The sequence below is a fragment of the Hippopotamus amphibius genome, chromosome 1 (genome assembly GCF_030028045.1).
Source record: "Hippopotamus amphibius kiboko isolate mHipAmp2 chromosome 1, mHipAmp2.hap2, whole genome shotgun sequence".
Taxonomy (NCBI): domain Eukaryota; kingdom Metazoa; phylum Chordata; class Mammalia; order Artiodactyla; family Hippopotamidae; genus Hippopotamus; species Hippopotamus amphibius.
In genome coordinates, this window is record NC_080186.1 from 7,146,967 (window position 1) to 7,164,867 (window position 17,901).

Consider the following 17,901-nt stretch of genomic DNA (forward strand, 5'->3'; position numbering starts at 1 on the left):
CTTCTGGCACCAACTCGGGAGATGGGGCTAAGAATCTGGGCTTCTAGAAGCCCACGGGTGAGCATTAGCAGCCAACTCGGGACCCAGAGGGCGACACCACTTACCTCTCAAAGGCCTTGCAAGGCTCAGCAGAGCCAGAAGTAGCTGCCCTCTCAGCAGCCCAGGTGCACGGCTTCCAGAAGAACCCAGGAGCCAGCTTTCTTTTTTGGTTCATGAGAGGCGGCTGAGGGGCACCGCCCGTAGCAATCTGTGCCACCCCCGGAGCCCCACTGACCAGACTCTGGTTCCCAACTCAGTGCTGAATTCATCAGACCCACCTCACCTGTTTGGAAATAGGAAGAGCCGTGTGTGTGTCTACTTGTTATTTATTTAAACGAGTCTGTGCTTCCTGGCGTGGGCAGCACACCACATATGCACAGCAGTGTCTGGTTTGGGGGCACGGCCTGTGTGCCTGGCAAGAAGAATATTTTCTATTTTTTTTACATCATTTGATGTTTCTGTATAGGGAAGTTGAGTTCAACGTAACTGATGTAGGTTCAGACCAGCCGTCTGAAACCTTGAAATGAGAGGTAAAAACGGATTAAAAGAAATAAAAGCCTTTGTATGTTATATTCTTGGCTCTGAAAGAAACACAGGAATGCAGGGTTAAAATGAAAACAAGACCAGAGACAACCCACTCTCCCACTGGAGTTAGAACCAGACTTTATTGTATGTATACAGTTTCTGACCTACCATCAATATACACATCTGAAAAGAGATTCCACGGTGGCTACAGGCAGCGCGAGAACGTCCCGTCTCCGCGTTAGCGCCTATCCATGGTCTACACAGAGCAGCTACAGTGACAGCACATGGAGGGGTGGCCACACACGACATAGGACAGCTGGCAGTGTCCTCAAAACTACCACTTATGATCACAGAACAGTGTTCAAAATTATTTTCCCCCGGTTTTAGAAATCTAAAATTTTACATGTAAATTAAAAACCAAGTTCTGTAGGCGGTTGTAGCTCCTGCCTGCTCTTCTCTCCCTTCCCCACCTACTGGACCTGGGTTTTCCCCCCGGGGGCTCTGGGGAGGAGGGGGCACAGCTGCTCAGGGAATTGAGCACTGCCTTCAGGCCACTGGGCCTCACTTCAGCAGCATGCCAAGTAAGATGCTCCAGGCCTGCTGCTGTCTCCAGGCCACGCGGTCAGACGCTCACCAGCAAGGAAACTGACATCTATTCCGCATGGACCCAAGGCTTCACCCGAGTCCCGGTTCCTGTACGAGGAGCTGTCAGTCCTCGGAGAGGTGAGCAAACACGGCCAGGGACCCCGGCTCCCCGCAGCCCTCTGCCAAATCAGAAATGGGTAGAAACCCAAAGAAAAGACCTGGCCGTTTACAGCCTCCAAAGGGGGTCCTTGATCCGACCTCCTCCTGCTGGGCAGCGGGGCAATGTCTGTTGCCCCTCTCTCCTTGTCTCTGGGTGAAGCGGGGTGGCCTCAGTCCCTCCCACCCTCAGCATCTCCACTCCACTTTGCATCCAGCCCTGGATTACACTAGCACAAAAGACACAGGGAATCCCAATTTATTTACAAAATATTAAAAACTGAGTTCATCATCTACATATTAACCCCATTCTGCCATTTTATACATGCACTAGTTTGGAAAAAAAATAAAAACTTTAAAAAAAAAAAAAAAAGAAGAGGATTACCAGGTGGGAGTGAGCAACTCTAACCCTTTGTTAAGGAGTCCAGTCACTGCAGCTTTTCTGGAGTTGAGCGAGCGTCAGCTCCTCACATAACTTAAGAGCGATCCGGGCGGAGGAGGGAGGGAGGGAGGCAGCGAGGAAGCCTACGGTCCTACACACCAAGCACGGGCAGAGATCGGCGATGGGGAGGGTCTGCAGACCTACTGGCCAGAACGACTTTGTACATCGTGGACCCTTGGGGCGGGCACGGAGATGACAGCAGAGTCTCCTGAAGCAGGAAAGAAGGCGATGGAGGGCGCAGCCGCGGCTCAGTAGCTGAGGGTGGAGTCGTCCCACTCCAGCTGCTGCTGCCTGTTCGCCGTCTGCTGGTCCCCGTGCTCCCCCTCCTCCTCCTCGCTGCTCTCTGACTCGGCGCTGGTGATGTCATCCTCCTCGTCCCCGTCCTCGCTCTCCTCTTCCTCCTCCTCCTCTTCCTCCTCCTCACTGCTGTGCTGGTCCTCATACGTCTGACAAGGAGATGCCCCGACCGGGCGCTGAATCCAGCCCCCGCCCCCTCCCCAGTTTGTGACCCAGTGTTTGCCCACCTGCCGGAAGCCACATCCCACCACCCAGCAAGAGGGGCCGGACGAGGCTGGAAGGAGCCTCACCAAAGACGAAGGGAAACAAAGCTCTGGTCACCACCCACAGCGTGACCGTGACCCTGCCCCAGGCCCCCGTTTACCCACGCAGGGTCGTGGTGTGGACCACGCAAAGCACACGAGCGTGAAAAGGAGGTGAGCCTCCCTGGGGCCCCGGCCCGTTGGGTTCTCAGCCGGGGCGTCACCCGCCCGCGCCTACCTCCATGGGGTTCACAGTGATGGTCAGGGCGGAGTCGTCCCAGTCCATCTCGTTCTCTTTGCCGCCGTCCTGGTCCCGCATGGTTCTCTGGTGAGCAGCCCGGATCCGGAACACTCCCAGGATGATCATGAAAACCAGGAAGCTGACACACACCACGATGACGACGGTCGCGGTGCTGGGGACGACTGCGGGGAGAGGAGGCGGGACGGCTGGGATGACGAGACCCGGCCCGGCCCCCCGCACCCCGTGTGCCCTCAGCCTCCTCCCCTGCTCGCTCCATCTGCCCCCAGAGAACGGGCAGACCTTCGAGGAAAGGCTCAGCGCAGGTTCAAGCCTGGGGTCGGCCCCGCACCGCGCTGTCCAGCTCTAGTTTCCTTGTGTGTGATGTGGAGTCACAGCCAGGATGGCCCGGGGTAGGGCGGGTGGGAGGGTGGGGGTGGGGGGGCTGAGCTCACGGCAGGAGTGGGGGAGGGGCATCACAGTCCTACCTGCGAACGGGTGGGGGTTGGCCAGGTTGTGACCCGAGAGATCAATGAAGGAGCGGTGCTCGGGGTGGACGAACTGCGGCTGCGCGGCCATGTGGCTGGCGTGCTCCATGGGGTTGGCCGTGTGGATGACGTTCACCTGCAGCGAGACAGAAAGGCAGCCTGAGTGTGTCAGGGAGATGGACGTGCACTCGCCCAGCACCACCGACGTGGGCCCTGGACTGGTGCCGGTGGGCGAAGAAAAGGACAGAAGCTGAGGAGGCTGCGGTAACGATCTGATGTTGTCACCCAGCCAAGAAACACCCTGCTGCTGTAATAACTCGTTTTTATTGTATCTAATAAAATAACTTGTCCACAACAGGCTGGAGGAGGAGACCTGGCACCACCGCCGGTCCTTCCCCACAGGTCACTCGAGAGGCCCGGGCACAGACCATTTCCCCTCTTTTCCCAAAACTACAGCCACGTGACAGAGCACAAATCACAGCCTTTCCTTCCTTTCAAATCCGCCACCCTTTGCCGCACAGAAAACACTCGCGACTCTTCAGCCCTGTGAGTTTCATTCTGCTGCTGTGGGGTCACAGTGGAAGCATTCAGTTGCTAAATAACTTCGGGTCCATTTCTCCAGGGCACAGCCGCTCTGAGTGATATGAAAGGTGTCAGAGCAGGAGGAGTGCCCTCTGGCCGGCAGCCCTCGCCCTGGGCCAAGGATCTGTTCACAGCAGGGCCAGCCGTCTGCAAAGAAGCCCTGGCTGCCCGGGCGAAAGCAGGGTCACGTCTCAAGAAACACTCTTGAACCTCAGCCCGAGGCACTGACCACCACTCGGCACTGACCGCCACTCGGTCCTGACCACCTCCCTCCAGAGGCCCCTCCGACTCCCCGGCTGAGGCAGCCTGTGAAAGGGGGGCACCGTGCTGTCCCCCTGCCTGCCCCGTGCATAACCTGTCCCCCCAAAACCTCTGCAGGTCTAACCTGGAGGCCCCCCCACCCCAGGATGAACCCACACAGTTACCCCCACGAATGCCCTGAAGGTTGCATTTGCAAACGTCAGGGCCGTGAGCGAGGCGCCCGCTCACCACGCTGCTGGCCTCTCTCCGCGCAGCACGGCACCCACCTCCACCTGGAACTCATTGCTGACGTAACGACCGTTCAGCTCGGAGCAGACGAGCTTGAACTTCCGGTCAAGCAAGGACCTGGTGTGCCAGTTCCGATAGCGCAGCAGGTGCAGGACCTCCTCATAGCTGGCCATGGTGTCGACACCTGCAGGCAGGGGAGACAGCGACGGCGGAGCTCAGGGACCCAGTCTCAAGCAAAGACAGGCTGCAGGCGGGCCCCCGAGCCACCCCGCCGCGCGTCTGGCTTTCCAGCTGCCTGGGCGTCTTCCCCTGGTGAGGGGCATAGGCCATCGCGCGCCCTAACTTTCACTGTGTGTGAGGACGGGACCCCAGGCAGAGCCGCGCTTCCCTTCCCGCCTGGGAGAAGGTGTGCAGCCACTGTGCATCCAGGTGGATGCTCTCCTTTCCCACCTCCTCCAGGGTTCTCTCCAGGTGCTGGGCTGGGAGGAGGCGGGCGCTGTGCCTTCACTCGCCCGGTTCTGGGGTCTGGCCGGCTCAGCCTCTCACCTGTGAAGACCACGCCCAGGTCAGAGCTGCTCACTTCGATGCCCTTCTGCTGCAGGCGGGCCGTGTCCACCTCTAGGCTCTCCTGCTCTCGGTTCAGTTCCTCTCCCTCCACCGTGACCTCGCAGGTGTCCAGGTCGTGCACGATCTCCTCCGACACCAGTGACTCTTGAACTGCAGAAATGGTCCAACCAGAAATAGCAGAGGCTGCAAAGCCCAGGGAGGTGGTCACAGTGACGGCCCGCCTGCTCACCCTCAAACTCAGAGAGTCCTTTTAGGGACCACGGACGGACAAACGGGGCAGTCTTTTTCAAGAATCGGGGGTGCTTTATGTGTCTAGGAGGAGCGACCACCTGGAAGGCCCAAGAATGGGGGCCCATCCTGCCGTGGCTGCCAGCCAGCAGGAGCACCACCCCCAACAGCATCCTCCACCCCTGTCTCCATCCTCTCAACCCATAAGATCCGCCTCAGATTCGGACATCAAGCTGGAAGAAGATGAAAGGACCCTCCAGGTGGTCTTCCAAACATCATAATGAGCTCTAGCCCACGGGTCAGATGCCAGAAGCAGACCCAAGAACAGCATTAAAACGTTCGCATCTCCAAAACCACAGAGTAAAAGGGCCAGGAAGTAAGTAGCAGCAGCAGGGTTTCAGCCGCCCACTTTTGGGCGACTGGTGGGGGCTGTTACCTGTGGGGTCCTCGGCCCCTTCCCCTTCGGGCTCCACCTCCCTCGTGACGGTGCTGATGATCCGAAGTTCGGGGAAAAGGAAAACCCCCTCCGAGCTTTCAAACTCGGAAGCCGCGCGAGCAAAATGGTGGATGCCACTCAGACTGATCTTGGGCTCTTCTGGCTGCAAAACCATCACGTAGCCGTCCACCGGGGGGATGGAGATGCAGGTGGCCTCGTTAAAACACCTGCCAGCAAGAAAGGGGAGGGGAGGGTCAGGGCTTTAAGAGGCGGCTTTTCAGGCCACACAGACAAAGGTGCTTGAAGGCAGGCCACGCGGGATTCCACAACCAGCTGGGGGACGGGAGAGGCGGCCACTCCCGGAATGCGCTTCCACACATCATGAATAAACATCAAACCTTCTGGTAACGAGTGACCTTGAAGGGAGGCTAGAGTTGTCTTAAAAACCTCACTACACACGTTTTCTTCTCAAGGGTCACCGAACAAAGACAGGTTTACTGTTAAAAATCAGCACGTACTTGAAAGTGCTGGTGATTTTGAGTCTTCGGATCCCAGGTGTGGGGAACTGTCGTGAGTTCAGGTAGGAAACGTGCTGCATGGCCTTATCCAGCTCCCCCACGTCGTCTCCCTCCAAGGTCAACGCTGACTGACTGGGGTTGGCTTGGATCTGAAATGGCACCAAAACAGAGAAGAACAAGCAGAATAAGGTTCTAATTGCAAGAAGCTGAAACCACGAACACTCGGACAGAGAGGATTAGCTTGGGGCTGATCTGAATTGCTGACCTGGAAAAGAAAAGCTCGCATGGCTCCAGTGACTGTGACCCTCTTAAATGATGGTAAATACTTAAGGCACAGGGCTTCCTAGGTGGCGCAGTGGTTGAGAATACACCTGCCAATGCAGGGGACATGGGTTCGATCCCTACTCCAGGAAGATCCCATGTGCCGCGGAGCAACTAAGCCCGTGCGCCACAACTGTTGAGCCTGCGCTTTAGAGCCTGTGAGCCACAACTATTGAGCCCATGTGCTGCAACTACTGAAGTCCACGTGCCTAGAGCCCAAGCTCCACAACAAGAGAAGCCACGGCAATGAGGAGCCTGCGCACCACAACGAAGAGTAGCCCCTACTCACCGCAACTAAAAAGAAAGCCCACGCACAGCAAAAAAGGCCCAACACAGCCAATAAAATAAATAAATAAATAAATTTATTAGAAAAAAAATCTAAGGCACAGAGACACCTGTGATATAATAAGGAGTATATACCTGGTCTTTGTCTCTGGTTCCTGGCACAGAGCTCCTAAAACTCTTGCAATTTCCTGATAAGCCTAATAAGCTTTTATTCCTTATAAGCCCCTTTCAACCACCCCAGAGTTTACTTTGATGAGGAGACTTTTAGATGGGGGCTGGTTGCCAGAGGAACCAACCACATGATTAGATTGGACCTTCAAACCTGCTCCTGAACTCTGGGGAGGGAAGAGAGGCTGGAAACTGAGCTAATTAATCATCAATGGTCAACGATTTGATCAATCACAGCAAGGTGCTGGGAGGGTGGTGCGCCCGCCCACGCTCCTGGCCCCGTGCCTCTCTCCCACCTGCTTGTTCCTGCGTTGTATGCTCTATAACAGGGGTCCCCCAACCTTTCTGGCACCAGGGACCGGTTTCGTGGAAGACAGTTTTCCACGGCCCGGGGTGGGGGGATAGTTTCGGGATGATTCAAGCGCATTACATTTACTGTGCACTTTATTTCTATTATTATTACATCAGCTCCACCTCAGAGCATCAGGCATTAGATCTGGGATTCCTGCTTTACAATAAACCAGTAATAGTAAGTGAAGTGTTTTCTGAGCAGTTCTAACAAATTATGGAACCTGAAAAGGGAGACAGACTGTGGGAACCCTCAACATTCAGCCAAGTTGGACAGAAGTGTGGGTACCCAAGGTCCTGGCACTTGCAACTGGCACCAGAGGAGCAGGCATGTGGTGGCCAGTGGGGCCTGGTGCCCAGTTAGTGTCAGGACTGGACTGGACTACAGGATGCCTGGGGAGCTGGGGTCCCGAGAGCTGGAGAACTGGTGTGAGAGAGAAATTCCACACAACGTGGTGCTGGAGGGGCTGTGAGTAAAAGCAGCTCAGGATCAATCTTGGATCAATCCTTACGCCAACAGCCTCCACGCTTGCGGTCGAGGAAGGCGTGGGTGCCGTGCAGGCGGGAGCCCGTGTACCTTGACGCCTCTGCCGCTGTCTTCGGGGATGTGCAGGTCTAGCCCCTCTTTGCAGGTGTACAGACAGTCAATCACCTTCTTATCTGCGAGTTTCCCGGAGCGGATCGTCAGGCCAGCCAGGTTACCTCGGAAAAACTGGGTCATGTGCAGGTCACCACCTGTGGAACACGGGGCAGCAAAAGCAGGAGCTGTGAGTGCCGCCCAGGGCCTCCTGCTTCACTTCTCAACGCGGTGTTACCGGTGGTGGCAGCTGATGGGTGGACATGCGGGTTAGTTCCTACCAGATCCTGTTAGCCTTGCGATCGACATGGAAGCACATGAGGAAATTACATGGTCTATGATCATGCACGTGGCCCGGAGAAGAGGGGAGCTGGGGGTCCCTCACCCGAGCCCAGAAGCCAAGAGGTCCCGTGAGTGTCCCCACACATGCGGTCACTCCCTGGGAAGGGTGGCCCATGCTGCACCCGTCACCATGGTACACAAGTGACGTCCTGTCGGCGCCAGCCTCTTCAACCACTGCCTTCTCAATTGGCTGGATCAGACGCTGCCTGCCTGCCTGCCTGTCTGTCTATCTATCTAAGATCGATCGATCGATCGATCTATGTGGGATCTTAGCTCCCCAACCTATCTATCTATCTATCTATCTATCTATCTATCTACCTACCTACCTACCTACCTACCTACCTATCTATCTATCTATGTGGGATCTTAGCTCCCCGACCAGAGATAGAACCCGGGCCCCTGCAGTGAAAGCACTGAGTCCTAACCAGTGGACCGCCAGGGAAGTCCCCTGGGTTGCTTTTTCTAACTGAGTGTACTCGGGGAATAATGTACAAACTCGGGGATGAACGTACACAGCAGGAGTAGAGAGAGAAAAGCAGTGCTAAACTCCCACGCTGCACTGAAAAGCCTAGTGTCGAGGCTGCTCAGATGGTGCCTGTCTCCTACTACTGAGGATAACTGGGAAGAGTGAAGACAAGAAAAACCCAGAAAGTGGCCCTTGACAGACTGTCACAAAGAACCGAAACCAGGAGGTACTAAACCCTGTTCTTCTACTGAAGAAGGAGAAGAGACTGACTGTCAGCAGCGTGTCTCACTCCTGATAAGGACATGAAAACACTACATCGTCACTAGGGATCCAGATTTCTCAGAAACATTATTTAAACTTTATTATCAGTCAGGGCAGAATATCTAGACACTAGTCTTTTCCTGTCTCGTAGTTCAGACACGCAAGAAGCAGGAGGCGGCCTCCCAAACCTGGCCTGTGAGACCTCGGCGGAGCGCCTCGGGCAGTGGGATGGGGTAAAATTTGATGACGGGGAAAAAAATTCCCATTAGTGCAGTGCATGAATGCGTCATCTGCTCTCACTTCCCATGGGATCAGAATGGGCAGAAAAGGGAAACCCCATGATGCAACGGGGTAACATAAGGCAAAGCAGCAGCTCAAATAGTGTCTGGGGCCAAAATGCAACCCGGGCGACTCATGCGAAATGTGCAATGAATTGATGTCTCGTCTTTAAATGAAACACAACAGTGAACCGTAGGCAAGAAAGTCCAGCAACCTGCAGAGGCCACAGGCGCAGGCTCAGTTTCATTGTCATTTTCAACTCCTGAATACTCTGTAGAAAAGCAAGACAGACAATAGAAAAGGACCAAGAGGTTAGGCTCTTCAAACTGGACCTTGAAAATTAGTTTTGAAAAGCTACCACATACAAACGCAAAGAGAAAAATTCCCCTCCCGTCCCTCTTGGGGACACACTCCGCGCCTGGAGGAAACCTGTACTCCGTCACCTTCTCCCAAGGGGGTATTTACTACCTCCATGCGTCCTTCCATTCTTTTTTTAAAAAAGTTTTATTATTTAAGTCTAGTTGATTTACAATGTTGTGTTAATTTCCGCTGTATAGTAAAGTGATTCGGTTACACATATATATTCTTTTCATATTCTTTTCCGTCGTGATTTATCACAGGATACTGAATGTAGTTCCCTGTGCTGTACAGCAGGACCTTGTTGTTCATCTCTTTCCATTCTTCTATTCTACCTTCCCACAGCCTCCCTGCCAAAACACAGGTTGGATTCAAAGTAAGATGAGTGAAAGCTGTGCATATTGAATTCACTGATCTCCTCAACCTGTCCAGGCAGGATACTGCGAGGGGGCAGCTGACGCTGACGGCAGAGACGTACAGGGTGCAAACAGCGCCCCACCCTGGACCACAGCACCGGCCTTCCTAACGGGGAAGATGCCTGTCAGCATCCACAGCCCGGTATGAAGTGGACGTGTTCTGTCTTTTTTGAAAGCTCCAAAGGAGTTCACATTGGTCTAGACTTTGAGTTCTAAGTGACAGAGGGAAGAAGGCATTTTTAACTAATTTTTTTGAACAGGCAGGGAGAGTCAGAGGTTAAGGAACTCACCCAGAGAAACACCATCGGTGATGGGCCTGGGGACAGCGGCTGTGATTCCCGACCAGTGTTCTGGGTCAAGGCAGCCGCCCAGCGACAGAGGGCAGAATTTCCACCTTCCAGACCACACGGTGGACGCACTGCTTCCCTCTCCCCGCCCCGCCCCGCCGCACAAGCCTCTCCACCTTTAGCTGCAGCCACGTGGAGACAAGGCCAGGCGGGCGCAGGTGAGCCTCGGGGCCCACGCAGCTCCTACGTCCCCCCCAGCACACAGTCAGAACTGACATTTCTGTTGATGTCATGAAGGGGACCCCCAGCCCAGGCTCCCCACGGTGAACCTGACAGGAGAGGGATTTCAAATCCCTTCCCTGTTAACTACAATTTTTTTAAAATGTGTTTGGTTTGAAAATTTAGGCAGATTTTTCTGGCTGAGGATGCTGAGAAGGCTGAGGGAGGAAGAGACGAGAAGGTGAAAGTAATTTTGCCGTCTAACGGCAGAGGTACCGTGACGTGAACAGGAAGGCAGGGTGGGACGTGGCAGTTTATTTCAACCCATGCAACAAAGTTCCCAGAATACAAAATAACACTTTTTACAAGGTTTACCCTTGTATTCTTCATCTAATTTTTAAAATCGTTACTCAGAAATTGCTGTTTAATTTGGGAAGGAAATGTGAACTAAAATTTTAAGAATAACAACTAAGAGCTTCCTATTTGCCTGATAACTTATTCCTCATTCCTTGGCCTCACATCCTACTTTCTCACAGAGGGACTGTCACCAGTAAGACATCTGGGGACGTGCTGAAGACGTTCACTGTGAAACACTCATATTCCTTCTCATCTGAAAGGATCTGCAGGGAAATTATGAAATTCAGATTCTCCTAAAAGCTGCAGAACTGTCTTGGAAATTAGGCTCTTTCATAGATTTCTAACCTAACTCAAGGTACAATGTTTCCAAAGGGAGGGAAAAAGGCCTGTTTAGCAGGTACCTGTGGTGATGGTGACACCCTGAAGTGACACAGCACAGTCAAGGGCAGAGGCTGCAGCGGGGGTGCCGGAACCTCGAGGGCAGACCAAGGGGTCTGGGAAAAATCACACGCTTGTCTTCACTAACTTCTACAGTTTAGTTTTCCCTTTGGTTACAAATGTCAGCTACAAACCACAGGAATATTAGAAGAAACTGTGACTCTGCCAACAGAAGTTGTGTCCTACCACGTGGCTCCGCGGCAGGTACGCGGCACGGGTGCAGCGCCCCTCCTCCTGGACTCACAGCAGGTGATGGGCGTGCCTAATCCTCACGTGTTTATAAAGCGGCACAGCTGTTACTATGTTACAGGTTTAGCCTTTCGGTACTTTGATAACTGTATTCCAGTTTAATTGGTCACCTTTGAAATCATATGCATTTTATTTTATAGATTAATAAGAAATTATCCTGAGAAGGGGTCCACAGGCTTCATGGACCACCAAAGGACTCCGTGGCATAGAAAAGGTTAGCACCCCTGGTTTGGTGCGTCAGCTCCAAGGGTTCAAATCCTAGCACCACGTGACCAGCTGGTAACGCGGCTCCCTACTTCCCTGAGCCTCAGTTTTTTAGCTATGAAATAGGGATAAAGAGCTTCTACCCTGCAGACATATTATGAGGATTAATGAGATAATGTATGCAAAGCCATCGGCACACAGCCTGCCACTTAGAAAACAACAGAAGGTATCAGTCTCTCCGGTGGTCGGTCGTCATCACATCCCATCCCGGTCTACCAGCCAAGACGTCCACGGACTCCTCCCCAATCCTCGCTGAAGCTGCTCCCACCAGGTTATCAAGTGCGAAACACTCTGACAAGCCCTCTGGGCCAAAGCAACTCACATGTCTGTGCCTGATGGTTGCCTCTCTGTTCTCATAAACTTTCCAACAAACAGATTAATTTATAAACGAGTTCCTCAATGACACTCTCCCTCTGCACAGCGCTCCCTTCAGGGCCCCCGGGAAGGAGTTCCCACCCTTTAACGGCTTCATCGAGCATCGTAAATAGAGCCATCCTGGAACCGGGCAGCAGCCGTGCCCCGAGAAAGGCTATGCTGGGCAAAGGAACGGAAGGATACAGGAGAGGACAGTAAGGGACGTGAGATGCTCAGGGGACCCTGTTTCCGCCAACGGAGCAGAGAGGAGGTACTGAATTCCGAGGCCCGGGGGACGGGGGACGGGTGACTGTTACCTTGCCAGCAGGCCCCGACCACGAGCTGGGTTTCGATCTTGGACGGGTGAAGCGGGTAGTCTTCAGTCACGGAGAAGGGCTCGTGGGCGACGCCGTCCACATAGAGAATCACACTTGGGATTTCCACGTTGAGGACGTAGTGATGCCACTCCTCATCACAGACCTACGAGGTCAAGGGGAGGCTTGAGTGTAAAATGTCCACCTTCCCTCTCACCCGAAGACACGGCCATGAGAGCGGCACATCTGGACATGAGAACAAGTCACCTGGAATGAATCTGTCTTCCTAAAAACGAAAAGATTTAAAAAGACAGCCACAAAATACGGCTCACCCCACCGCATCTTGCCCAGAAGGGCCAAAGTGACACTACCATCTCTAGGACACTTCGCATGGGGGCGGGGCCCGCTCACTCGTCACGTGACGGGACTCCAAACAGGGAGCTGCCTGGGACACCAGGACGTTCCAGTCTGGGCAGGATGGACACCACCCAGGGGGCTGCCCACTCCTTTTCTGGATCAAAATGAAAGACGCCTCCAGTCTCTGAACAAGGCCCACTGGAGCACACGTGCTTTCTTTTTCAGTTCACAGGTGATGGTCTAAATAAATATGAACATATAGCTCAGAGGGCCAGAGTCAACCGAGTTCCTGTCCTATCATGAAGGAGCAGCTCCCCGTATCTTCCCCCTATCACATGGGGGTGCTGGTCTGCAGCCTACAAGGCCCCGGTAGGTCTAAGTCCCCTGACTTCTGGCTTTAGAGGAAGAGGCAGACATGCAAGAACAGGGACAGGCAGAAAAGGAGATGCTGTGAGGTGAAATGTCTAAAAATGTATTCTTAAAAAGCTTGCCCAGGGACTCCCCTGGTGGTCCAGTGGTTAAGAATCTGCCTTCCAATGCAGGGGATGCAGGTTTGACCCCTGGTCTGGGAACTAAGATTCCACATGCCGCAGGGCAACTAAGCCCACGCCACAACTACTGAGCCCATGTGCCACAACTAGAGAGACGCCTGCGTGCCACAACAAAAGATCCCACGTGCCACAACGAAGACCTGACACAGCCAGAAATAAATATTTTTTAAAAATAATAAATAAATAAATAAATAGCTTGCCCAATTTACCTTTAAATTCTAAGAAACTGAACCAAGGAGAAATCGAGAGCTTAAACACACCAGAAACATCAAAATAAATGAAAAAATTACCAAAGATTACCCCCAAAAGAAAAGCAACTGCTTTTGAGTTTGAGGAAAAATTCATATCTCTAACATTGTATATATGTTTATTATATATATGCATGATACGTGTAGATATAAACGCGTCATCACATATTTCTAAATAAAGGAATTACCCCGTTATTTATTTTTGAGACAGATAAGATCTTAACTTTAGTCTTTATTTAAAACAAATTCTATAATATAAGCTGCTTCAGAAAGTAATTTATATTACACCCCCAGTTTTTAAAATATTACAGGTTTCTAGAGGATTAGTAGAATAACATTGTATTTATTTATTTAATAAATTTATTTATAAATTTATTTATTGGCTACATTGGGTCTTCATTGCTGTGCGTGGGCTTTCCCTAGTTGCAGAGAGCGGGGGCTACTCTTTGTTGCCGTGCATGGGCTTCTCATTGCGGTGGCTTCTCTTGTTGCGGAGCACGGGCTCTAGGTGCGTGGGCTTCAGTAGTTGTGGCTCGAGGGCTCTAGAGCGCAGGCTCAGTAGTTGTGGCACACAGGCTTAGCTGCTCCGAGGCATGTGGGATCTTCCCGAAGCAGAGATCAAACCCGTGTCCCCTGCATTGGCAGGTGGATTCTTAACCACTGCGCCACCAGGGAAGCCCATAACATTGTATGTATGTATGTACGTATGTATGTACGTACGTATTTATTTTTTAACACTGTATTTAAATCTCAGTAATATGTGGTCAAAATCCATGAGCATATTCTGAGAAGATGGTAGTAGAATTAGTATAACTTTCTGATTTCCTTGAAAACAGGGCGATGAGGATAGTAAAACCCCAACCACAGACGACACCCACAACAATACTGGTGACAAGCTGGCCACGTGAACACTGAAACACATCAGGTGGAGGAAAGCAGCAGGGCTTCTGCTCCAGGAGATGCCGGAATGTGTGAAGCCACATTTTTTAAAAAAATACTTTATGAAAACAACAGAAGGGAGAGAGCAAACCCTAAAGCTAGGGAAAAAAAGTTATGCTGACCAGCTCTCTCTTTTCGAAATGTAGGAAAGCTGATTTCATGTAAAACTGAGGGGGAAAGTAATCACGACGCAATCCCACACAAAGTTTAAAAGAAAAAAGAAAAAAAAAAGAAAAAACGAAAACCAAAAGGGAACAACATCCCTTCAGATCATGAAAAACATACCTAACAAAAAGGATGAAAATGATAATCTATGATTTCAAAACACACTAAAAGACATGCGGGAAGTGACACCACAGAAAAGAACATAGTTCCTAATTGGAGCAGCTCAGAGATGAGGTGACAAAACACAGGAATGATTTAAATAAGAGAGGAAGATACGGAAAACTGGGTAGGAATATCAACAAAAGATAAAAGGAGTCCCCAGAGAGGAAAACTCAAGCCATGGAAGAGAATACTAAAAACTATAACAAAAACTTCCCTGAAATACCAAAACGTTTGAAACTAGATACTAAAAGGGCATACCACATATTTGGGAAAACAGACTTAAAACAACCAAGACATATTCATAAAATTAAATGACCTTAAAAGAATAAGAAGAGGAGGAGGAGGAAGAAAAAGAAACACATCCTATGGTCATCCAAACAAAAAGACTGAATGTTTTACAAAGGAAAGAAAATCGGGTCGTTGCCAGATTTTAATAGCAACGTTTTATGTCAGAACTCAAGAGAAAAACAGATTTTCTGTTCTTGGAAATCTTACATCTGAGCCAGAGATGCTATATCCAGCCAAAATGACCTTCAGTATAAAGACCACAGACAAACTATTAAAACAACATATAAGAACTCAGGAATTAACTGTTCCCATGGGCCCTCCCTGGGAACACACTTTCTACGACCCAAGTGACCAGAGATCAAGTGCCACAAGGATGGCGACACTGACCACTGATGGCTGCTCAAATCACAAAGAGAAACAACCAGACAGAGCTTAAACAGATCAGAGACATACCAACCCCGTTCTAATCAAGCCTCTAGCGCTCAGTCCCAATTCACAGGGTATAAAGAAGAGAGTGGTGTGAGTTGGATGACACCACAGGGACGCAACCAGCCAAATCTAAACTGCTGGGAACTCGATGGGACAAGAGCCTGATTCTGTCACCAAATAAATTCCAAGAGAGAAGAGGAAAATCTATAGATTCAAATAAACTCAAAACGTCTATCAGCCAATCCCAATGCATGGCCCTTATTTGGATCCTGATTTAAACACACAAAACTGTAAACACAAAAACACCTATGAGACAATCTGGACATTGGATGGATACTGAAACTTATTAACAGCGGAGGTAACAATAAGACAAGGTTGACCAAGAGCTGATAATTACGGACGCCAGGTGAAGGGTGTGTTGGGGTTGTTCCCTATGCTAATCTGTCCACCTTTACAGGCATCTGAAATCTTCCATTTTCCACTTTATCAGTTTCTAAAACATGTAATCAGAAGAAACTCAATATATAAATGCGGACTATGGTTACTAAAAGTGAACTACACCTAAAATGTCTACCTACAATGCAGAAGATTTTTTCTGGATGATACTATTCTTAGTTTCTTGAAAGAAATGATGACAAAAGTTTCCGAGAAAGAAATGATCTATGTAAATAAAAACCACAACAGGAAGACATGGATACTGCAGACTAGACAGTCACTTCATCTTCCCACCATCACATACTTTTTTTCTTTCTCATATGTGCACCTATGTATCTACCTTGCAACCGTTTCAGAAAATGTTATATTTTACCAACTACAGGCACATATGACACTATGTCAGCTCTTATCCACTAACTCCAGGAGACAAATAAATTAAGCTCAGGCCCAAGGTCTCCTTCTTGTCCCAACTCTAAATCACGAGAAGAAAGGACCTGCTGTGATTTTAATGAAAAGGCTTTCTCAGTTTATAGCATCTCCTCATTTCCTGTAACATATCAAATCTGTGCACGTGACACTTGCTTTTAACCACAGCAACTGTTAGAAAATCAGCTTTGCAAAGATACATCATCTCAAGTAGTATAATGTGATCTAATGTTGAAACTGTAAACTCGCACGAGCTAGTAGCTCACACCATGTCTGAAAGATGTCGAGATTGCTGGTTCCTTGAATATCTAAAATATCCCATCGCACCCCTGGTCCTTGGCACAATTTGGGAGCCAAGGCCGTAAATAATGAACAAACCAATACAAGGATCTCAACCCCAGTTCTTCAGTAAGTGCTGCTTATCTTGGTAGATTATAAGACAGTAGTTTGGATTTAAAACATAGTGTTTCTCTGCGCAGGCACAGCTTGGAGATACCACAGGCTTGGTTCCAGACCACAGCAATAAACCGAGTATCACAACAAAGCGAGTCACACAAGTGGTTTTGGTCTCCCAGTGCCTATAAAGGCATGTTTACACTACACTGTAGTCTATTCAGTGTGCAACTGCATTACGTCTGAAAAATAACAGTCTATGTACCTTAATTTAAAAATACCTTATTGGTAAAAAATGCTAACCATCGTCGGACAACGCAGGGTTGCCACAAGCCTTCAATATATAAAAACTGCAATATCTGTGAAGCACAATAGAATGATGGACGCCTGGATTAACATTTTATGTATAAAACACGTACATGTAAAAAAGAACAACAACAAAATACTTAGGCTTTCAGTGAAAAGGAGTTCAGTGGATTTAATTTGCTATCCTATTACCCACAGACACAGAAATCATAAAATCTTAAATGAACCCTGCCCATAAACAGCTGGTCCTGTGCAAGGTCACAGTGCCCATTTAATCTCCCTGAAAAAAATCCCAGCAGTGAGTTTTCCATCCACTCACCTGATTCAGCTTCCAGTGGAATTCTGCAGGTTTGTATTTCTTCTCTTCTGAAGGATCTTGACGGAGGAGGAAAATAAGCCGGCAGCCGTGGACATAGAGTGAATAATGGTGTCGGTTCATATCTGCAAAGAGAAATTCTACTGGTAAACTCCAACTTAAGATCCAAAGGAGAAAGAAAAGGTATTTCTTTAACGGATCTTGAAGACACAGTTTCATCCGCGTGGATGAACGCTCCAGGGTGAGCCAAGGCAGGGTTTAGGAACAAACATGCCTGGGCTTTTCTGAGAAGCGGGGCCCAATCCACTGAGTAAAACTACCAAACGCCCGGAGACCAGTGCGGTGTCTTGAGCACAGAACACTGAGCGTCCCCGACAGCCCGGGGGAGCCTCTGGGATGAGAATAAGGTGCCCGCCCCCAGGCGCCACCGCAGTGGCTCACCTACCTGTCTTGTCTGAGCTGCAAAGGACCGTCTCCTTCTTCCTGCCAAACGGCCCGTGCCTCATCCACACAGAGATCGTAAAGGGCTCCTTGGGGTTGACGGACACAACGCCCTCCGGGATCCTCACCGCCTGAGTGCCGTTGAACTCGAAGACCTGGTCGCTGTCGTGGCCGTTGTCGGTGGGGAGGCCGACGGTCCAGTTCAAGGGGCCGCCCGGGGAAGGCAGCAGCTCAACCGGGCCAGATGCAGCACCTGAAGCAACACGGTAACACACGCCACGCATCACGCGACGGGCTTACGAGGGATAATA

The 17,901-nt window shown here is 50.6% G+C and overlaps 1 protein-coding gene across 6 annotated transcripts in view; it reads right to left on the reverse strand.

The window, feature by feature from the left end:
* Positions 1–685: 685 nt before the first annotated feature.
* CLSTN1 (calsyntenin 1) overlaps positions 686–17,901 on the reverse strand; it is a 79,177-nt gene continuing 61,961 nt past the window's right edge. For 3 of the 6 annotated variants that reach the window (XM_057695773.1, XM_057695766.1, XM_057695747.1), the window contains 12 exons: positions 17,595–17,843; positions 17,153–17,274; positions 12,138–12,300; positions 9,094–9,150; positions 7,532–7,689; positions 5,833–5,981; positions 5,315–5,541; positions 4,630–4,800; positions 4,122–4,267; positions 3,013–3,148; positions 2,525–2,709; positions 686–2,193 (listed from right to left, as the gene is read on the reverse strand). In XM_057695773.1, the coding sequence (XP_057551756.1) occupies positions 1,996–2,193; positions 2,525–2,709; positions 3,013–3,148; positions 4,122–4,267; positions 4,630–4,800; positions 5,315–5,541; positions 5,833–5,981; positions 7,532–7,689; positions 9,094–9,150; positions 12,138–12,300; positions 17,153–17,274; positions 17,595–17,843 (1,961 nt within the window). In that variant the 3' untranslated portion in view covers positions 686–1,995. The remainder of the gene's footprint in view (positions 2,194–2,524; positions 2,710–3,012; positions 3,149–4,121; positions 4,268–4,629; positions 4,801–5,314; positions 5,542–5,832; positions 5,982–7,531; positions 7,690–9,093; positions 9,151–12,137; positions 12,301–17,152; positions 17,275–17,594; positions 17,844–17,901) is intronic. The other 3 variants (XM_057695782.1, XM_057695776.1, XM_057695755.1) reach the window with 1 other exon arrangement.